At 41.6% G+C, this 22,877-nt stretch overlaps 1 protein-coding gene across 3 annotated transcripts; it reads left to right on the top strand.

Moving 5' to 3' along the window:
* The first annotated feature begins 3,101 nt into the window (after nt 1-3,101).
* On the top strand, nt 3,102-19,781 carry ABRAXAS1 (abraxas 1, BRCA1 A complex subunit). Of its 3 annotated transcripts, none has more exons than XM_047719750.1 (9): nt 3,102-3,266; nt 4,949-5,039; nt 9,068-9,104; nt 12,178-12,244; nt 13,669-13,862; nt 14,597-14,716; nt 15,891-15,975; nt 18,312-18,426; nt 18,991-19,781. In XM_047719750.1, exons 1-9 carry the CDS (start codon nt 3,180-3,182, stop codon nt 19,422-19,424), a joined length of 1,230 nt encoding a protein of 409 aa, XP_047575706.1. In that variant the 5' UTR covers nt 3,102-3,179; the 3' UTR covers nt 19,425-19,781. The 3 variants fall into 3 exon arrangements, with proteins under 3 accessions (XP_047575706.1, XP_047575708.1, XP_047575707.1); XM_047719751.1 differs by lacking the exon at nt 3,102-3,266 and adding an exon at nt 3,502-3,714; XM_047719752.1 differs by lacking the exon at nt 12,178-12,244 and having other exon boundaries at nt 3,216-3,266.
* Nucleotides 19,782-22,877: the final 3,096 nt, after the last annotated feature.

Genomic DNA, 22,877 nt, shown 5'->3' with positions numbered 1-22,877 from the left:
AAAAGCAGGTTGGCACTTGCAAGGTTGCTTTCATTTTGGGCATAGAAAGGGTCTATTGGGCAGATGGCCTAACTTGTGCTGATGAGGCCCAGCTGAAGATTCCGTCTCCGGAAGAGGAGAAACCAGGCTAAGTCTCAGTTTGGGGAGGGGGTTTTGCAGGAGGGACGCCACTTAAGGCTTGTTGTCTTGTTTTCAACAGTATCTATTCCCATAAAACATTCAGGTAAAGGAGACACAACCTCTTCACATAAAGCCTATTTAAGCATTATATTCTTCACTCAAACTTTCACCTTAATTCTATCAACTCATATATTTCTATATCCCCTCAATCTGACTGAAGCCCATGTTAGGGCTTCACCAGCAGGTGTTGGTACCACAGTACATGTGTCTTCTGTGTCCAGGAATCTCAGGAACTTCTCTTCTTCATCCTCTGACCATTTTACCCATTCCTGAGTGTTAGCTTTGGGTCCCAAGCCAAGGAACCCTGGCCCATGTGTCAGTCTTTGTCTAGGTTAATCTGCCTATTTATTTATTGCACCAGGTGATTCCAGGCCAGGTTTCTCTTTGCCTTCCAGCTTTTTAAATTCCTCCAAACTGGGGTAAATAGAGCAAACTTGTTTGGGGTATTTTAATTTGGGGGAACCAGAAAGGGGTTCATTTGGTCTACCCAATCTTCAACAGTGCTGTATTAAGAACTTTTTTCAACCCCGTCTAGGTCTGCCTTATTTACCTTATTTCTTAATAACCAACTGAAGATTTCTACTTACTGGGAGAGTTCTTTGACTCTCCTGCCTTTCCCCATTTCCTTGTTAACTAATTGAATTTTTTTATTAGTTTCTGAAAGAAAAGCTGAGACAACAAATTTTATAAGATCTCTTAGACGCTTGCTTTTGTTCAGGGAAATCCCACTTTTTTTTTTAAGATTTTATTTATTTGTCAGAGAGAGAGAGAGAGAGGAAAAGAGTGAGCACAAGCAGGGGGAGTGCAGGCTCCTTGCTCAACAAGGACTCCATCCCAGAACCCTGGGATCATGACCTGAGCCAAAGGCAGAGACACTGAACCACTTAACCGAATGAGTCACCTAGGCGTCCTGGGAAATCCCATTCTTAGGAGCCATAACGGAGGTTTCATTACTTTCACATGATTGATTAAATCATTGGCCATTGGTGATTAAACTTAATCTTTAGGCCCTCTCACCTAAGAGGTCAGGAATGGAGCTAAAAGTTCTAGTCTAATCAAGGTTTGCAGCAACTAGCTCCCATCTTTGTGTTATCAGGCTCCCCCCCCCCCCGCAGAGTCACATGAGCAAAAAATACTTCTATCACTTTGGAGACTCTAAGAGTTTTAGGGGCACTGTTCCTGGTGGCAGCAACAAAAACTAAATATACTTTTTATTATACCATTGCTGTCCTGACGCGTGTGAAGCAGTATCTCCGCTGTGGTTTTGATTTGCATTTCAGTGCCACCTAGGCGCCCCCATTCCCTAATGATTAGTGGTGTTAAGTATATTTTTGTGTGCTTATTGGCCATCTGTATATCTTATTCGGAGAAATGTCCTTTCACGTTCTTTGCTCCTTTTTTAATTGGGTTGTTTTGTTGTCATTGAGTTGTCATTCTTTATATATATTCAGGAGATTAATCTCGTATCAGATACGTGGTTTACAAATATTTCTCCCATTTTGCGGGTTGCCTTTTCTCTCTCTCCATCATGTCCTTTGACAAAGGTTTTAATTTGATGAAATACAATTTGCGTATTTTTTCCTTTGTTGTCTGTGCCTTTGGTGTCATCCAAGACATCATCGCTAAATCCAGTGTCGTGAAGTTTCCCCTATGTCTTCTAGCACAGTTTCAGGCCTTACCTTGACATCTTTGATCCGTTTTGAGCTAATTGTTGTCTGTGGTGTCGGGCAAGAGTCTAACATCATTCTTTTGCATTTGTTGAAAGACTGTCCTTTCCCTAATGAATGGTCTTGGCCACTTTGTTGACAATTATTTGACTTTATGTTGAGCGTTTATTTCTGGTCTCGTGGAATAGTCTTCCGTTTTATTTTTCAATCCTCTAGATCGTGACCATTCGTAAGACAGAAACTTTGTGGAAAATGTTTTCATACGAAGAGCGGTTTGCTAAAATGAAAGCAGGAAACTGAATTTCAGGTAAGAAACACACAATGCCGCATGGCGCGACTCGGCCCACACGACGCCCACGAGACCCGGGACGCGCCGCACCCCCTCAGCTGAGTCTGACACTCCGCCCTCAGGAAACGCAGCTTCACGCACCCGCGCGCGGCGTGTCGCCCAGCCCGCGTCTGCCCTCCCCCGCCACCGCCTCCGCACCCCGCAGGCGGCTCCCGCGGCCAGAGCCGTCGGAACCGTCACCGCCAGCTGCGGAAAGCACGCCGAGGCCTTGATGCTCTACGAGTTGGCCAAGCTGCGGAGAAGCCGCGCCGTCGCGCTCCCACAGGCGCACATCGCGGCAGGCTCTGGAGGAGACGCGGGCGCGACCTCTGAAACGGGCGCCAGCGCCGAAGGCCCTGGGAGTTAAAGACGGTCACGGACTCCGCGGCTGTGCACACGGCACCTCCCTCGGGCTATTGCCATGACGTCAGCAGAGCGTCCATCCCGTCAGCAGAGCGTCCATCCCGTCCGCGCCGCTTGTACCGCGCAGTGTGCACGCGCGCCGCGGGTCGCCCGGCCGCAGCCACGCAAACGCGCGTTGCCGTGCTGCGCAGCCGCGTCCCAACACGCGTCCGCTTTGAGCGCGGAGTCTGAAGCCGAAGCCCCGGTGAGACCGCGACGGCGACCGCTCCGCCTGGGAAGAAGACCCCCCGCCCCCACCACCTGGTCGCACCCCCACCCCCACCACCTGGTCGCACCCTTGCAGGCAGAGGGCGCCCGCGCCTCCAAGGTCTCGCTCCTTCCGCGGTGCGCGAAGCGTCTGGTGCGCCGACGCGGGCCCCGCCCGCCCGCTCGGTCGCTCGCTCCGTAGCTCGCTCGGCCCCGCCCACCCGCTCCGCCCCCGCCCACCCGCTCCGCCCCCGCCCACCCACTCGCTCGCCCGGCCCCGCCCGCCGGCCCGGCCCCGCCCATCCGCCCGGCCCCGCCTTGCCGCCGCGACGCAGAGGAGCGGGCCCGGCGCGCCCCGCCCCTGCACCCCGTCGCGGCGCGGCGCCGGCGGAAGCATGGAGGGCGAGAGCACGTCGGCCGTGCTCTCCGGCTTTGTGCTCGGCGCGCTCGCTTTCCAGCACCTCAACACCGACTCGGACACGGTGAGCCGCCGGGCGAGGCGGGCTCCGGCGTCGCCTCGGAAGAGGCTCCGCGCACGGGCGCCCCCGCCGCCGTTTCTCGGGTCCCCGCCCACGAGCTTCCCGACGGCGCCCCGCGGGCTCTCGGCGCCCCGCCCTCTCCCGCCTCGGGGCCGTCCCGGGGGCACCCGGCCGCCGGGTCTCTGGCGGGACGAGCCCCGCCCCCTCTGACCCGTGTCTGTGTCCTCGCCCGACCGGCGTGTCCCGCGCCCCGTTCCGCGCTCCCCGCGGTCCCCGTTCCTCGGTCGCAGCTCACTCGCGAGCGCACGGAGGGTTCCCGGCGCCGGAGGTTTCTGCGCGTTCTCCGGCCGCGGGCCGCTGGGGTTCTCGTGCGGGACGCGCCCCGCGGCCGGCTGCCGCCCGGGAGGGCTTCGCGGGGGCGGTGTGCGCCGGCGGGCGGACCTCTGACCTGGTGCGTCCGCTCCGTGCGGGGGCCTCGGGGCGCTCCGGACGCGCCCCTGGGACGGAAGCGCCTCCGTGTCTCCTCCGCCGCTGGGTCGTGCCTGTGCCGGGCTCGCGGCCCCGCACCGAGTGGCGAAGCGGGTTCTCAAGGGCGGGGCGCGGCGCGGCTCGGAAACTTGCGAGAAGCGCGAGGAGTCTGAGCCCGAGCAGCCGCGTCCGAGAGTTCCGTCCCGGGCAGAGCCTGCGGTTCGGCGTCTGCTGTCGCAGGGGCCGTTTCTGGGCACAGTCCCCACCAGGCTGGGACGCGTGTCGTTCGCGCGCGCAGCCGCAGGGGCCGGGCAGGACCCCCGCCAGGACCGCGCGCGGGGCGGCTCGGCCGTCCGGACCGCTTCGGGGTCCGCGGAGTGCGGGGCCCCTGGGTCTCTGCGGCTTGAAGCGGGAGCCGCCGGCCGCCCGCCGTGTGAGCCGGGCCCGGTCCCGCGTCTTCTCCCGGGGTTTGTGCGCGGCCCCGCGCGGTGGAACTGCGGGGTGTCACCCGGAGACTCCGGTCAAGACTCATCACTGAAACCTTCTCCTTGTGGTTTTCGTTAATGGAGGGGAGGGGGCATTCTTGACTCATTAGAACGAAGACAAATATTTTATTGTCTGTTGAGCGTATTGGGTCTTTCAATGTGCCAAGTGAAGTGATTGAAAAACCCCAAATTCAAAGACACCGTTGCTGTTGTGGCAAACGCCTGCATTTTAAAAACGAGCAGGACCCACAGCTCCCCGTTTAGAAATCAGGCTGAATTCCAGACCTTTAACACTCCGTACAGTTTTCAATCTGCAGACTCTAACCACTGTGTCGTTTCATAGCTCAGAAGCAGCCACTGGCTTCCAGAATCCAGTCTTTGACTAGTTATTGGGGACGTTCCGTCAAGCTGCTGTTCCCATCTAGGATTTCATTCCTAGAAACGGGAGCCTTCTCTGTCCCCAGGCTGACTGCTCCTCCTCCTCCTCCAAATATTGTGTGTTCGTTTCTGGCCTTAAGCCTTTTGTGTTCCCGGTGAGGTATTTACAGCCTCTCTGCTGTTCCTGTTTCCCAACTACACTGGAAGTGCACCTGGGCTTGCTTTTGGGTACCTGGGGCTGTTTCCTACATTTTGTATGCATTGTGAAACACTGGGGAAATATTGGTTAGATAAGTGACTGGGTAGTTAATTCAACCACATTATTCCATATACTGCTTATTTTTATCCTTATAGGAAGGTTTTCTCCTTGGGGAAGTGAAAGGTGAAGCCAAGAATAGTATTACTGATTCCCAAATGGATGATGTTGAAGTTATTTATACAATTGGTGAGTCACTTATTCTGTGTCTCTTGTATTTGGTGATTTATGCTGAACGAAGGGATCAGCATAAATGAGTTTTTAAATTGTTTTAAGAAACAGATAAAGCATGTTAAAGCAGATTTTGTTGCATTCATTTTTCAGTTAAAATTATGACCATGGTCTACTATAAAGCAAGAAAGAGTGTGCGACATAGGATGTATGTAAGACTACCCTGCGGAAAACGGATGGAATAGCTCCTGTTTATATTTAAGTTGCAGGAAGATGGCCCAGCAAGCAATCCCTCCCCCAAAATATAAAACAGTTCAGATAAAAACATAAAATACTGCAGAAAAGTTGGAAGAGAAGAACTGAAAAAATACGGATTAGATCACTGAAAACCCCAAGTAGCTTGCGGAGTGTATTGGGGGAAAGGCCCACCCGCAGAGAGGTTGAGGGATGGGCGGTGGATCACCTGCAGCAGATGGCAGCTTGTTTTCTCAGGAAGAAGGGAAAAGGAAACAAAAATCTATCAGGGGTTTTCTGATTACCTAATGTATGATTTTTTTCTAAGCATATATTTTTTTAAAGATTTTATTTATTTATTTGACAGAGATCACAAGTAGGCAGAGAGGCAGGCAGAGAGAGGAGGAAGCAGGCTCCCCGCTGAGCAGAGAGCCCGATGCGGGGCTGGATCCCAGGACCCCGGGATCATGACCTGAGCCGAAGGCCAGGCTTAACCCACTGAGCCACCCAGGCGCCCCTCTAAGCATATTTTGAAAAACAAAACTGGGGGTGTGGTTTATAAAAGATGTGGCATGATGACATCAGACTGTCTCATGACCGCTTTCCCATGTTAAGCGAGTCTCTAAGTATCATTGTTGGTAACTGCATTATATTCACTGTGGGACTTTAGCAGTCCTTTAAATACATTATCCAGTTTTTCATAAATTACACCACAGTGAACATTCTTAAACACTTTTCTACATTGATAATACATAGATTCCTGGGGCTGGTTTTACGGTGTCAGAATGTATGAGCATTTTTAAGGTTCTTGATCTGTATTAGCAAATTGTTTTCCAGAAAGATTGTGTATCAGTTTATAGTCGTGTTTGTCACTTTTTTTGTTTGCCACTTTAAAAGGTTAAAAATGGAAGTATATATGTAAATTTACATGTATATGTAAATGTAGCATATATATTTGAAGTAAGTATATAAAGTAAATTCAGTCTCCTTAGAGTCTCCTCTGCGGCATCCCCTGTTTTACAAGTATCTTTTTGCTCATTAACAATACACAGGTATATAAATGTGTATATATTTATATATATACAAATGGGATTATCCTATACATGGATAAATATTTCCAAGATAAGTATCTCCACTGATCCTGTTCTATTAGCGCACAATAGTATCAATGTATATAATTTGCCCTTTCTAATGGCTCGTATTTACACTGTATTTACATACCAGCACTTATATAATCAGCTGTGAATGACTTCCTATTTTTTGTTAATACAAAACAGTATAATGATACACATTTTTTTTTTAAAGGTCAAGCAAAGCTTTATTTTTCATGATACACATTTTTATAGTGCATATATCTCTATGCTTGAGTCTGTTGGAAAGTCAGATTCCTCATAGACCACTGCCTTTGGAAAAGTCATGCCATCTTAAGATTCCTCCACAATATGTTAAAGTGCCTGGGTGCACGTACTGTTGCTACCACAAAGTATTATCCAATTTTTTAATCTTTGCCAATTTGATAAATGAAAACAACTTTAATTTGTATTTCTTAATTACAAATGAGGTTGTTTATTTCTTTGGGGGCAGCTTTTGTTTTTGAAAAAGACAGGCCTGATGCATGCTTTGACTATATTTCTGCTAAGCTATTTTGCTTTTTCTTACTGATTTGTAAATTACATTATAATGTGTGGTAATTGGGCTTTTGTCCTGTGTTGCACATGTTTATACAGTTTGTAATTTTACTTTGTTAATGGTGTTTTTTTCAGCTCAGACACAAGCTTTCTTTCTTTTTTTCTTTCTCTTTAAAGATTTATTTATTTGAGGGACAGCTGAGTGACCCAGTTGTTAAGCATCTATCTGCCTTGGGCTCGGGTCATGATCTCAGGGTCCTGGGATCAAGCCCCACACTGGGCTCTCTGCTCCCTGGAGAGCCTTCTTCTCCCTCTCCCTCTGCCTGCTGCTCCCCCTTTTTGTGCTTTCTCTGACAAGTAAATAAATAAAACTTTAAAAAAAAAATAATGATTAAAAAAAAGATTTATTTATTTAATGGGAGGAGGGGCAGAGGGAGAGAAAATTTTAAGCAGGTTCCACGTGGAACCCATGCGGGCTTAAATTTCAGGATCCTGAAATCATGACCTGACCCCAAAACCAAGAGTCCTATGCTTAACCCACTGAGCCACCCAGGTGCCTCCAGACACAAACTTTAAAAGCAAACCCTTGGGGCATTTTCCCCCTAATTGCAAATGACATGTTGCCCCAGGTAACCAGACATATTTTAAGGAGTTTAAGCAACCATTTATTGAACAACTCCATTGTGCTGGGACCAGTGTTAAACTTCAGGGTATTATTAGGCAAGTGCTGTAGGAACACTTAAGTAATTGCTCAGATTATTTTAAAATGTTGGATTACTAGATGACTAACAAATAAAATCCAAGATCTGCAGATTACTACACTGCTTTGGTTAATGAGATTTTCATCATACACATTTTTAGACATACATCAGAGTATGTTTGGTCAGTTATCAGTAACGGACTATTTCAGTTCAGTCTTGTTTTGTTTTTTTCAGACGGGGTTTATCTGAGGATAACATCCATTTGCTAGGAGAAAATTGTCTAAAGAGGATGGTCACTTTCCCTTTTTTAAATAGACTGAATTATTTTTATTAATATACACATAAAGTTATTGAGATGATGATTTCATGTAGTTTTCTCTTTAAAGATGGCACTTGCAGGTACAAACATGCAGAGATGTCTCCAGCCTTCAGACGTTTACTCGAAGAGATTGTTCAATAGCAGTCTGATAACGGCTTTCCTCGTCTAGCTGAAGAGTCACAGATTCTCTGTAATCAAAGTGATGTCTTTGGTTTAAGTGGCTAAAAAAATTTCTAGTACTCTGGGTATGATCTGACACACAAATAGGACATGTCACGGAAACTATCTGAAACACATGGTTGTTGTTAGAGTAACCCAGTAAGTGCTGTCTGGTAAGATTTGATTTTTGACGCAAGAGTGGGAAGCCTGGAAGAACTTATATTCTCTTTGTTGTTTTCAAACTAATCTCTGCACCCGGAGTGGGGCTCTGATTCACAGCCCTGAGGTCAGGAGCCGCATGCTCTGCCAGCTGAGCCAGCTGGGCGCCCCAGAACTTGTTCTCTTGGCAGGTTGCTGTGTTACCAGGTGTGGATGTTTCACTCCTGTCGTTCTCCAATAATTTTGGAAGATCTGATGGTTTGAACTGCTAGAGGGAACACTATATTCATCTTGATATTTCCTACAAGGTTTATAGTGATGTCTTATGCAATAGAATTTTCTCTCTTTTGCACAGTATGTGCAGCTACCAGAATTTAGGTGTATTTTTATTGGCGAGAATAAAACTCGCTTCCTAAAAGACACTGGGTTCTTGTTTCTTAGTCTGGAGCTAGCGCTAACGAATCTTTTATGAAGCAACTACTTGGAATAGTAGAAGATAATCCCTTTAGCTGCTGCTGTTGTCAACTGGGTAAAATTAGAATATAACCTTTTTAGAACTTAACAAAAATAGAGCGACTTTAAATTCATCTCTCGTGTTGCCGTTCATTCTGAAACCTGTTTAGAGGGAATGTAGTGTTCCAGTTAAGACTGAGGCGCTGGGTTTGAATTTTGACCCCACCATTCTCTCTGCCTGTTACCTCATCTTTTAAACGGAAGGAATGATGTAACATCTGTGTCATAGGTTTGTTGTGAGGATTAAATGAGATAATGTTAAAGTACTTCATTTAATATATGCTATTCAAATGAATATTAATGTAATCATAGCAAAAAATTCCTTTTTTCCAGACATCCAGAAATATATTCCATGCTATCAGCTTTTCAGGTAAGTAGTCACAGCAAGTAAATGATCCACTGTGAAAATTACCCTCTGCAAATGAAGTCACTTTTTGTACAAAACATTTTAATTATCAGTTACACATGGTGGTACTGATACAAATGAAAAGACTTTTTAAAAAATACCTGAAAATCCCCTTGTTCATTTCAACCCTGTCTGATAGTTGCTTCTCTGTGTTTGCTATGTGCTTGCATTAGCCGGTCTCCGCTGATTCCCGGCTGCCCGTTCACCAAGAAGGTTGCTTTTCTCACACTTAGTCACCTCACTGCATAGTGTCAGCTCACTGACTCGTTCTCATACAGCAGCAGCCCTTTTTCCAACTCTGTTATTCAGCCTGTTTCATCACTTGTTTTCTCTTACCACATATCTAATGTCATCTTTTGTCTGTTAACTGGTTAGGTTCTTTATCTAACCTGCTTCCCATTGCCTTCCTACAGTGAAAATTTGTGTTATTAGTCACACAGATTATAATAGTACTGTAGTTCTAATAGGCTATGGTATTTTTTTAAAAGATTTTATTTATTTATTTACTTGAGAGAGAGAGAAAGCGCGTGAGCATGAGAGGGGAGAGGATGAGAGGGAGAAGCAGGCTCCGTGCTGCTCTGAGCAGGGAGCACGATGCAGGACTCGATCCTGAGACTCCCGGATCAGGACCTGGGCGGAAGGCAGTCGCTTAACCAGCTGAATCACCCAGGCACCGCTAGGCTATGGTATTTTTGAAAACTTTTTATTGAGGCATAACATACATATAGAAAAGTACACACATAAGTGAATTTTCATAAACACCTATAATCACAGCATGGTGTAGTTGTAATGAAATAACTTTATGATTTATATAAACTGTACTTGAGAAATCAGTGTTACTGTCTTATGGTCACACTGTACATACACTGAGGTTGTGTAAGAGCGGCAGTGGAGCATACGGTAAGAGTGAAGAAGATCTGTGGTAGGGGATGACAGAAGTCAAGGCCTCTTGTGGTCTTAAACTGCTGCACCAGAAAGAGGGAGATCTTGGATAGTGTTTCGCATACGGTGGACATACAAAAATACTTGCTGAATGAGGGATTCTTGGTGGAGACTCATAAAAAGTACTTCCCTAAGGACTCTTGACCTGCAAAAAAATTAGGAATGAAGAGTGAAAAGGAAAAGTGATTCAGTGTCTACTGGCAACTGCCCTAAATAATTATACCAATTTAATAGAGCCTTAGAATGGAGGAAGCCCGTCTGATCCAGTGATGAGAAACCCATGCCTCAGCCTTTTCGCCTTGTAAGGTAAAGGGGAAGGAGGCATAAGGAGAACCACCGGAAAAGGCTATCACTCAGTTAAGTTTTCTACACACTTCATTTTTCCTTAGCAAAACATTAGGCCTAAAAAGTTCATGATAGAACCAATGCCGCAGAACTGGTTAGCAGTAGAGCAGAAACTAGAAGAATGAGGATTTCGTCAGTTCTGCTCCCAACAGCATACCATGGTGTCGCTTCCTGTTGAATAATAGAGTTAAACATGTTAAAGCGTTTTGATACCATACTTCTTGGACTCCCAGCTGGATAAGCTTTAATGCCCACTTTTATGTGCTAATACAGAGGGTGGCAAAGTATGGCCCATTTTTATAGGGCCATCTGGAATAGTTAATGTATTTTTTAAGGATTGTTAAAAACAAAAAGAACAACCGAAGAATATGCAGCAAAGACTGTGTCCAGCAAAGCCCTAAATATTTACTCTCTAACCCTTTACAGAAAAGTTTGCCAACCCTTTTCTAATAACATTGTTTCTCAAAGGTTTCCATTGAAAAACACCCAATCACTTACCAAGAATCAAGAGGAAACATCTGGAAAACAGTCCACTGAAGCCTAAAACTCAGTCACTTAAAAAATTATGCAGTTTAACATGAATTCTGCATAGTATCATTCTATATAAAAATGTGCCTCTCCTCCCCAGGAGTTTCACATAAAATCAGTGTTTGCACAGAGTATATACTATTATCCTGTTGTTTCTTATATCCTGGTGTATTGCCTCATGCCCCAGTTTGAGAAGTGGGAAGTGGACCAGGCTAGAGAAATACAGGAATAAACTCTTGTATTTAGAGTATTCATGTTACAATAACAGATAAAGTGCAGGGACCTGTTTGATCAGTGGAAATCCCCTTTTGATAGTTGGAACGCTCCATTTTGTCTATTTTCCCATTAAAATTTTGGATGGAAAATTTTTAATGTAAGTCGTAAATTTAAAAAAAAACATTGCTTATATTTAGAATATATTTTTTTCAGTTTGACATACCTAAATTTTTTCAGTACAGATTAGAACCAGCAGTAAAAGCCTTATTACAGTGAACATTGTTTACAGAGGAGTTTGCATAACGGCTATTTCACCATCATAGAAAAGAATATTGTTGATTTCAGTGAATGTTAAAAGAGGAGAATATTATCTGCAACCCCTATTATTGGAGAAGGAAGAAAGCTGAAAGTAAACACTTTAGAATCTTTTAGAATTATCCTTCTAATTCTTCCTACATCTTTGACCTTCCAACAGAACAAAGACAACTAAAACAATATCTAAACACCTTGTCCCCCCCACTCAAAAAAACCCCAGAACGACCAGCACCTAAAGTGCTTCTCAACTTAATAGAAGTATAGCTTTTGGAATTAGCAATAAACTTTTTGTTGTTGTGTTTCATTACTCATACGTTCTTTTGTATGTATCAATATTGTAAAAAAAAGTTTTAATAAGCAGATTGTGAATGAATTGTGAACTGGCTATGTAGACTTTAAAACTTTTTATATTTAATGGATAGCTTGTTTTAGGCTTAAGAAAATATGATGCCCAAATTTATTTCTTGAAATTTCTCCATTCCTTTTCCTTTCTTGTTGTTTATGGGCATCACATTTCTACCACTTTAAGTCTGTTAATTTGAGAAATTTCTCTGTTACTATTTTTAGAACTTGATCTGACCAGCAAGTGGGTGTATGGATTTTGGTTGGATAAGGAGTAACTAAAATTAAAAGTGCTAGTAAAATAATATTTTTAGCCTATTTGAAATGTTTATAATTTTGGCTTTTACAGCTTTTATAATTCTTCTGGTGAACTAAATGAGCAAGCACTGAAGAAAATATTATCAAGTGTCAAAAAGGTATTCCCTGACTTACTTTTGTTTGTTTGGTATTACATGTATTATTTTCAGCCTGAAAAACATCCAATACTTTAACAGAATTTTTAAGCAGCAGTTGTCTTCACAATGTCCTATAAGCAGGTGAGGAAAGGCTTGTTGTTCCAGAAATTCAGAGTTGTGCTCTGAGAGCAGAACTAGTCATTCAAAGTATTACTGTTGTTCTCCTCCTCAACTATTCTAATTAGCATTGATCTCTTCCTCTTCTACATTCCTACCACACACCTTCCCAGCACCATTTATTCTAGGACCTAACTCATTACTGTTATTTTACATAGCTGGAGTTACTAGCACTTTGCTATATAGAACCTCATTTGAATCCTCTACACATACTTGGTGTTAAGACTTGTTGAGTGATCAAAATAGGGTTTTTTTCCCAAATACAAAATGGTGGGGAAGGGAGGGTTCCTTCTTAAAACATTTTGATCTCTGAGTTGAGAATAAAAGTAGATTCAGTAAAAAATTTAAAAACCATCCTTTGATGAAAATGTTTTTTTAATATTTACATTTTATTATAAAATTACATTATATTTTACATTTAAAATGTACCTGTAAAAATTTTTTGGTTTTAAAAAGAAGAGAACTCATTTTAATTTCCTCAGTTTAAATGTACAGATACAAAACTTAGTTGCTAAAGTCGTCATACACAGATCTCGAAGCAAAGCGGTCGCTTCATCTTATAATTACCAAGTTCTCAGCAAATGAGATTTATTTTTCCAGTTTAAAAAAATTTAGTAATACTTACAAATTTGTTCAGTAGATGTTACAGTTTATAAAACCATTTCATAGAAAGATCTATGAATAAGAATAAGAATTCAGTTTTGAAACCTGCTCTGTGGGGGAGGTGATATCATTTCCATATAAATTTCAGTTAAAAGTTGTTGGGTTCAGTTTACTTATTTAGCAAGCCAAGTACCCAAACAGGATGTTAACTTGTTTTCCTTGACATTTTCTTCATTTAAATTTTGACTGAAAACTAAGATTTTAAAATAGCAAATACCTCTAGGAGCTAGAGGAAGTTAGGAATTTTTTTTCTCTATATTGACTAAAATAGTAGCCATGTAACTGAGTGGACTATAATGTAACTGAATGACTATAAATCAGTTTGCGTACTTTAAAAGTGAAGTGTAGGGATGCCTGGGTGGCTCAGTCCAGTTGGGTGAGTATTTGCTATTTTAAAAATAAAATATTTTAAAAAATAAATAGAAAAAAGAGTAAAGTGTATATTGAAGTTTGTGCTTTGTTTATCTATGCCCCAAATCTTGCTAAATTTAAGAAAGCCATTTGTAAGGCTGTCAGCTTTATTGCATAATTATGATAGTAAGACACACAATAATTATAACCATTAGGGTATACACCTGATTATTTTTTTTTGTATTTTCTCTCAGGCTGTGGTTGGTTGGTACAAATTCCGACGTCATTCAGACCAGATCATGACATTCAGAGAGAGACTTCTTCACAAAAACTTACAAAATCATCTCTCGAGCCAGGAACTTGTTTTCCTGCTGTTAACACCAAGCATAATAACGGAAAGCTGCTCTACTCACCGGCTGGAGCATGCCTTATATAAGCCTCAGAAGGGGTCAGTGTTGGCCAGTCACTGGCTATTTTAAGTTAATAGAAAAATATACCCAATGCTTTCATTTTACTTTTAGCCTCTTACCAAACATTTTCAAATATTGTTGCATTGGATTGTCACAATAGCCCTCCACAGTTGGTCTGCCAGGTCTCATAGATGGGAAAATGAAGGTTAGATAAGGAACTTAGAAGCCCGGTATGGAACGTTGACATGTGTTTTGGCACGGAGGATTTGTTATTATTTCCCACGAGGTAGAGAAGTGGTTGCGGAAGGACATGACGTGGAACCAAGCCTAGGTACTTGAGCAGCTTTTCTCTAACTCTGCAAGGAAGCAAGGTCGTTCTTGATGGCCCACCAAAATGAGTTAACACCAGCCCTAAGTTATATAACATTCTCGTGGAATATGAGGATTAAGTAAAAGAATACCAACTAATTTTATTATTCATGGAAGACAGGATAAATCTCAACATTTCTGCCTATTTTTACATGTTAAAATAGCCATTAAAGTATTACTTTCACACAACTGTGTTACACAATGCACATTTCACGGTTTTTAAAAGGCATTTGCCTCAAGTCAATACATTCTGTCTCAGGTAAGTGGTTTAGAATGGGGTTTTGTTGTTGTTTTTTAATCTTACAGGGGAAAGGTACTCTGTATATAATATGTGTAAGTTTATGTAGGTATGTAATAAGTGGATGCTAATATTTCACTTTAAGTTAAAATTTTATTTCTTCAGACTTTTTCACAGGATACCGTTAGTGGTGGCCAATCTGGGCATGTCGGAACAGCTGGGTTATAAAACCGCGTCAGGTTCCTGTGAGTCCACTGGTTTTAGCCGAGCAGTAAAAACACACAGGTGAGGTTCTTCAGCTGCTTTCCCACTAAACTTACTCCTGTTCATGTTTTGAAATTTATTTTTTATTACACAGAATAAAAGCGAAAGGAGAACTAATGACCACCTTACACATGTAAACCAGACTGTTTTTACTTTCTCCGTATTTCCTTCTAGCACTTGTCCATTTATAATATACAAAAGAGGGGTGTTTCATATCCTGTGCAAGTCCACATATGTACTCTAAGAATAAACAGCGTCTCAAAATAATTTTCTAAGGCCTCGATTTAGATTATAAAGGCCTGAAATTAGACTGAATATTAAATAATGACAAAAATATGGGGCTTTAGCCAAGATTCACTCATACTGTATAGGCTACTGAACTGTAACTTTTTTGTGGGTATTTTTTTTTTTTTAGATTTTATTTATTTGACAGATCACAGGTAGGCAGAGAGGCAGGCAGAGAGAGGGGGTGGGAAGCAGGCTCCCCACTGAGCGGAGAGCCTGACATGGGGCTCGATTCCAGGACCCTGAGATCATGGCCCGAGCCGAAGCCAGAGGCTTAACCCAGTGAGCCACCCACGCGCCCCAATTTTTTTTTGTTCTTTAAGGGAATAATGTCAGAAATTACACTGGGACTATAGAGTGCTATGGTCCTAGTGGAAACTGAGAATAAGGGACTCAATTTTTATTTACTTTTGTGTCCCCACAAGGATTAACCATTTTTATAGAAACTGAATAGCACATTTCATTGATTCTGAGATGCAGAGTTTTACGTCTCAAATTGGGGTATTTTACAAACTATGCCTTAGCTCTTTCCTTTTTTCCCTTTTTGTTATATAAGATAATGTTTCTTTCAATCAGTGATGACTTAAATTCAATAAAATATTTTTAAAATTGACTGGTCCCTAGTCCCCATTGCCAGGAAGGAAACCGTTTTCTTCCACACCCTCTTTCAGTCTTTATTTTTACTTACCTTCTTTTGAGTCCTGGCAATAGAACTTAAAAGACTTTGAAGTCTGCTAGTGGGAAGATATATGAACTAAGTTTTCTGATTGATTTTGCTGTGAACAAGGGGGTTGACAAAATATGGTCCCTACAAAATGAGTAAAAAGAATCTTTTCCACTAAATATGTGTTTCATTGTGGCATTAAAGTGAATTCTATATATTTGCCTGACAAAATGCTAATTTTTGCAGCTCTGAATTTTTTACAGAAGATGGATCTTTAAAGGAGGTACATAAAATAAATGAAATGTATGCTTCTTTACAAGAGGAATTAAAGGTAAGTTAACATATCAAACACTTAAGGACTACTTCGAGAGTCCTATCAAATTGATAACTGAGATCTTTAGGGATAACTTGGCATTTGATTAGGGTTGTATTTTTATAGTGGTTTAGGTTCAGTAACAAGACCTCAGTGTCAGTGGCCTACAAAAACTGAAGTTTAGTCTCACTTACATTATATCCTGGCTGCAACTGCACTCTTCTAAGTGCTGTCTTCATTCGGGATCCAGACTGAAAGAGCACCCACATGAGGGCCGTGCTCTTCTCATGACAAAGGGAAGAGAGCAAGAGAGCGGAGACATTTCACTACAGCTCTTAAAACTCCTCAGAGCTGGCAGGTCACTTCCACTCACACTTCATTGGCCAGATTATGTATCCCTATTTCATGGCAGTAGATAGGGATACATATAATCCTTTTTATATATGTATAAATATATATAAATAGAATATATAATTCCTTCCCTAATATATATTATATATAATTCCTTCCCTAAAAAGGGAAGCAGTATCTGAGAACAAAATAATCTACCACCGTGCTAAATTCTATCTCATTGAATCAGCTGGAGAAGTAGACCTCAAGATGGGATTAGACATGTAAGAGATGTATTAGGCCTGAGAAAGATAACAGGGGAGGAGCAGGAGCAGGCAGAGAGAGTTGTAATGCTGAGTCTGACACCGGAGAAAGGAGACAGGAAGGGGAGGACATTTGGGTAGAGAGAGCTTTAGACTGCAGGGCCAGAGTGGTTTCAGCCAGGTTGCCGAGGACTCCGAGCAAAGCTTTCCTACTGGAATGGATTTGTACTAATAGCCCACTGTGTTCAGTCACTGGTTAAGAGCAGCCTAGAGGAAGCGTGGCTTCAGTAATGGACCCAAAATGATGGTAGCTGGGGCCTTTAGTCAACTAGGCTTCTCCCAGATGGAGATGTGAGTAGTATATTCCATGGCCACCACATTCATCGGTAAGGCAAATTAAGAGAAGTGAGGTTAATACATTTTACACTACTAATATTGCTCACTATTTTTTAATGTGAATGGTAACATGGGAATTTTAGAAAACAGAAACATCCAGAACCCTATCATTGTAACATAACTATTTTCACTTGGCCATATTTTCTAGTTTTTCCCTAATATATAAATGCTTTTACATAGTCGACAGTGATGGAAACTTACAAACTTCTGCCATGATTTTTATTTAACGTCATGAAGCATTTTTCATTTCAAAAACATTAATGAGCATTTTTGTTACATATTCTTTACTTCTTTTTAATGGCTATGTATTTCATATAGCAATATATTAGAACTTCTATGTCAAAGTACTAACTTGGCCTAAAACAAGGAATGTAGAGGTATGTTAGAGGAACTGTAGACAGAAAACAGCCAAGCTTCAGGAAGGAATTAGTACCTTACTTTTTAGAACTTACTTTTAAATTAGAACTTACTTTTTCCCCTTGTGTCTGCACATTGGCTTCCTGCATAGTACCTACAGATCTGTTTGTTCATTCACTGGCTAACCAGAGAAAAACATTAAGATCTGTTTAGAAGATTGGGATTTGTCCGCTGGCGATGTGCTCTCTCTGCTTGGGTCAGTTAGGGTCAAAGTTGGTAAAGGGGTTACTGGTAAACTTTTATGACATGGTGCACAAGATGGTGAGAAATAGGCTGGGCAGATAATCCTAAAATGTATCCATTTTAAAACTAAGCATGAAGAAGTAAAAAAGTAACATTCTAAAACTAGATGCAACAACATATTACCCTATAATTAGAAATTAGTTACTTTTGAAGTATACCAAGAAACATCTTATATAAATTTTTATTATTTCCTTAAAATACATTCCCAAAATGAAATCGTAGAGTCAGAGGGTATTTTAACTAGTACTTTAATAACTGGTAAGGCCAGTCTGCTTTCCAAAAGTCATTTCTTATACACTAATTAAAAATCTGTAGCAGTTTTTTCATAACAAAAAAGTTACTTTTCCTTATTGTTTCTTAATGTTAAATGTTTGCAGTAAATGTGCATCTCTCAAAATACTGTAGTATTTTTTGTTCCAAAGTGACTGAAATTTTTTTTTATTTCTGTGTCTTATCAAGCAGATAACTGGTGTGATAAAGCTGTGTATAAATGGGAAGTTACTACATCTGGAAAACATTTTATAACCTATAAAGCACCATATAAATGCTTGTTGAGTTCCTTCAGAAAATAGCAAAATAAAGTGTTTATAAAGGCTAATAATACTTGATACTGTGTACCACAAAGGATTTCCTATACTTTGTGAACCTAGACTGTAGTACACAACTTGAATTTTATCCATGCCCTTAAATTCTTTTATTTGGCAGAGTATATGCAAGAAAGTAGAACACAGTGAGCGAGCAGTAGAGAAACTACTAAAGGACGTAACTAGATTGAAGCGGGAAATTAAAAAAAGAAAACAGGCACAAATTCAAGCAGCACGTAAGTAAAAAGTTCACGTATCACTGCCTTCCATGCGTTAAAAAAAAATTCTCACTGATGTGAATTACGGGTGAGCTGACTACGCTGAGGGTTAGGGTTAAAAATAATTGTTTTGTGAATACTCTTAAATCCTACTGAATAAAGGTATTTGTAGCTAGACTATATTGCTATTAAAAAAATACAACTTAAGGGCGCCTGGGTGGCTCAGCGGGTTAAGCCGCTGCCTTCGGCTCAGGTCATGATCTCAGGGTCCTGGGATCGAGCCCCGCATCGGGCTCTCTGCTCAGCAGAGAACCTGCTTCCTCCTCTCTCTCTGCCTGCTTGTGATCTCTCTCTGTCAAATAAATAAATAAAAGCTTAAAAAAAAAAATACAACTTAAACTTTCTTTTAGAATATAGTGGTGTACAAATTAGAATTTGGGATTATGCACGCCATTTTTCTCAATTTAGAGGATTTTATGTAACCGTTCAGTTAAAGTCTTTTTAACTTTACTGAAAAACAGATTGCTACAAAAGCTTTGTAGCACAAATATTGTATGTTGAACTGTTGTTTATTTTGTTTAGGAGAGAACATTGAAAAAGACCCTCAGGAGAACATTTTTCTTTGTCAAGCTTTACAGACCTTTTTTCCAGATTGTGAATTTCTTCATTCGTGTGTTATCTCCTTGAAAAATAGGCGTATTTCTAAAAGTAGCTGTACTGCCAACCACCAACTCAACGTGATAGACAACTTGACCTTAATGGTAGAATACGCGGACATTCCTGAAGCCAGTGCGGCTAGTGGTGCGCCGCAAATGGTTAAACGTAAAGCTTTAGATCCCGATGATGGTTGGCAGTTCAAGAAGTCACGGCCACTGGAGATACAGAACCAACCATCTAAAACAGATACTGATAGTAGTAATCAAGAAAAAGCATCCACAACGAGCAGCCCTGAAACAGATGAAGGCGTTGAAAAAATGAAGGGTTCCGGTGAATATCCACAGTCTCCTACGTTTTGATCCTTTCAAGCCAGAAGGACCTTGTTAATTGGCTGAAGGGTAAAGCCATTTATATTGTTTTTACTATGTTTAGGTATTTGCAGTGATACAGAAGTTCTGGTACATTTATTTTTTAAAGCACTTTATTTTAAAACCATAACCTTTTTTGTCCACCCCCTTCCCCGCCTTTGCTAAAGATTTTAAGTTATTTCTGCACCCAACATGGGGCTTGAACCCCCAACCATAGATCAAGAGCTGCGTGTTCCACCGACTGAATCAGCCAGGCGCCCCGCCCTTTTTTGCTCCTTTTACAAAACTGTTGAGGGAAAAGCTTAAATGATGCTCTTTTAAACTTCTATAGCATTCTTTAGAAGTGGATAGTCTTATTTTCACAACAGAAAAAAAGATGAAAGTTAATATGAAATGAATTTCATTTTTATCTAAGTCATTGCAGTTCCTGCTCTTTGAGTTACGTAAGTGGCCAGAGTTGCCAGAGAAAATGCCGGACAACATTAAAACTTACTGTTTAAATGAGTAATTGAATCTGAATTGGAGTTCAAATTTAATTACATGCCCTGTATTTCTATTTGCTAAATCTGGTAGTTGTAATTACGGCAGAACTGTAATGCAGCACAAATCTCTCTCCCTAGTCTAGATCCCTCTACACAAAATTGAGTGAATCCAGAACAGGCCTGTAATGCAGTGTGTCTGAGATCAGCAGCTGGTCAAGTAGCTGAAAAGACCAGTTAAAATGGGACTCAAAAATGGTACATAGGCGCATCGGTACACATACGTCTGTCACGGAGATTTCACTGCAACGCGAAGCAGATTGTACGTTCATTTGTCAGCCTTTTGTTGTAGGACTAGGAAGTTCTCTGTGACAGTGTTGGTGTCCCAGTGTAAATCACATACATGATTTAACCTTTACAGTTCCCAGTTTTAGTTTCTTAAGAGTGAAGAATTTAAAGAAACTTTTGAAAGCAACCCAAGTACAAAATGCCTTTTTTTTTCTTTTCACGGCGCCCTCCTCCTTGCAGCTTTCTTCAGTTGTCCTAACCACACCAAATCTGACAACTCTTTTTCTTTTCTTACTTTTCTGCAAGTCTTTCAAAAGCATTTACTTCATTTTCATTGCAAGAATAACTTTAATTCTCATACTTCATCAGTACGTGACAGACAAAACTAGCACAGGTCTGGGGACAGAACATCTGCCTCTTGGCAATGCAAAACTCAACAGGTTTGAAGAGTCCTGGGCTTCAGTATGATTTTGAGTTTAACTCACAGTTTAACCCAGTGAGCTGGTTAAGTGGAAGTTGGCTAAGAGAGCTTTTATTGTTTTTTGTATTCGTCTTTTCCTTAATTGTGAGAATTTTCCACGAAGCTTATACATCAAATGAAGCCTTCATGTTTTACTCACTGGATGAAATGCTGAACACACACTTTGACCATTTTACTAAGTAACAGAACAAATTCATAGCTATTATCAAGACTATAAGTTATCTATAACATGCCTTAGTCACCATGGGGTGCTAATGAAGCCCACATTAACAGCAGGGATGCTCTGTACCAATTATTGAGTTTCTGTTGGGATTCTTTTAACTGGTTACCTAAGAAGCACTGTGGTGTCATAACGGGCAGGAGGGGTAATAGGTTGGCAGTCTAAAGCCTAATTTAAAAATAACCATAAACAGGGGCACCTGGGCAGCTCAGTTGGTTAAGCATCTGCTTTCAGCCCAGGTCATGAACTCAGGGTCCTGGGATCTACCCCCGCATCAGGCTCCCTGCTCAGCAGATAGTCTGCCTCTGCCTCTCCCTCTGTTCCTCTCTAAACCGCCCCCTACCACCACCTTGTACTCTCTCTCAAATAAATAAATAGTCTTTTTTTTTAAAAGTAACCACAAACATCACTAGAGCATGTAGAACATCACCTAAAACATAGATAAAGACTAAATGCAACCAACAAAATGAACTACTGGAGGAAGTCCCTGAAAGCACAAGACTGCTGGTTGACCACCCGCTGGACTGAAGCAAAGGTTCCTCACCCACTCCCGTGCTTGGACTGTACATTTTGCCTACTGTTCCCACAGTGGAAACTGTTGCAAGGACATAGCCTTGAGAAAGTAAGGTGTTGACACCATATGGATTGTGTGTGTGACTGAACACAGTTAAGGCCTTAATATAAACTAAGACTAGCAGGCAGGTGCGGAGATCTACTTGGCTTATGGCCACCCAAGACAAACTTCTAAGTTCCCTTGTTTGCTAAGGGAAACTTACAGATCTTGGAGTTCTCTGCCCCTTCAGTCTCTCCCTGCCCTCCATGTACCAGTTTATGAGCCAACAGATAAAACAGGCTAGACATATGTGAATAGATATCTCCAGAGGACAATAGATTTTTCAAAGGCTGCTTAAAAGAAATGCCTTCATACAAAGTTCAATTTGCTAAAACACTATAGAGAGGTAATGTATTTGGCTTATACTTGTGCACAATGATCCATCATCTTTGAAGAAATGCTAAATTTCAGAGAATCTTGCTGAGGTCAGTACCAGCTGAACTTCCATAATTAAGTTTGATGACCCAAGTTTCAAGGTATTAAAAGAAGAAAAAGGGTCCCGATAGGTCATTTTTCCCCAATTCTCATCTTTTGGTGATTAGCCTATCACTGGAGTAAGACAGTTCCAGACCATCTGCCTATGGATCATTTTAAAGTACGCTACCAAGTTCTAAGACAGACGAGCCCAGGAGTAAATCTGAGGTCCTGTGACTGGTCTACTATCCATCCCCATGTAACATCTCTACAAAGGGAAGAACCAATGTCCTAGCCAGGCATACTTCTCTTTGCGAGTTAGAAAATCTGAGCAGGGGTTCCTGGGTGGCTTAGTCATTAAGCCTGAGTCTTCGGCTCAGGTCATGATCCCAGAGTCCTGGGATCAAACCCCGCATCAGGCTCCCTGCTTGGCGGGAAGCCTGCTTCTCCCACTCCAGTTTCCCCTGCCTGTGTTCCCTCTCTCCTTGTCTCTCTGTCAAATAAGTAAATAAAATACTTTAAAAAAGAAAAAATCAGCAATTTTAAATCCATACCCTGCCACATGGAATTTGTACATTAACACTAGCATTCTACCTTCATGCACCTATATCCCTAAAATCCCATTTACAAGACAGAATCTGGGCCTAAAGTAAAATTCCCATAGAAGTCATCCTTTCCGTATTTGAAATCCCAATGAGTTGTATGAGCCTACTGGGGACCATCTTACAGTACCAGTTTTTAAACTTTGTATGTATGTATATAAAATGTAATGTGTATTAACATTTGAAATAATTTGTTTTCATTAAAGAACAGTGGAGAGGAAGCCTTACTTTTTCCTTGAAAGATTTCAGTGAAGAATTAAAAACTTAATACTTCAGTTTCAAAAGATTTAGCCGATTTTCTACCCAAAGGTTATTAAATCTTATAATTTGAGTATTAGAATCTTATG

This window comes from Lutra lutra, chromosome 2 (genome assembly GCF_902655055.1).
Source record: "Lutra lutra chromosome 2, mLutLut1.2, whole genome shotgun sequence".
Classification (NCBI taxonomy): Eukaryota; Metazoa; Chordata; class Mammalia; order Carnivora; family Mustelidae; genus Lutra; species Lutra lutra.
This window is presented reverse-complemented; position numbering and strand designations above follow the sequence as displayed.

Excerpts from the sequence above, each read along its gene's own strand:
- ABRAXAS1 (XM_047719750.1), top strand. The coding sequence starts at position 3,180 with ATGGAGGGCGAGAGCACGTCGGCCGTGCTCTCCGGCTTTGTGCTCGGC. Across the intron at positions 3,267-4,948 it reads TCAACACCGACTCGGACACG|GAAGGTTTTCTCCTTGGGGA; the intron begins GTGAGCCGCCGG and ends TTATCCTTATAG. Across the intron at positions 18,427-18,990 it reads GGCACAAATTCAAGCAGCAC|GAGAGAACATTGAAAAAGAC; the intron begins GTAAGTAAAAAG and ends TATTTTGTTTAG.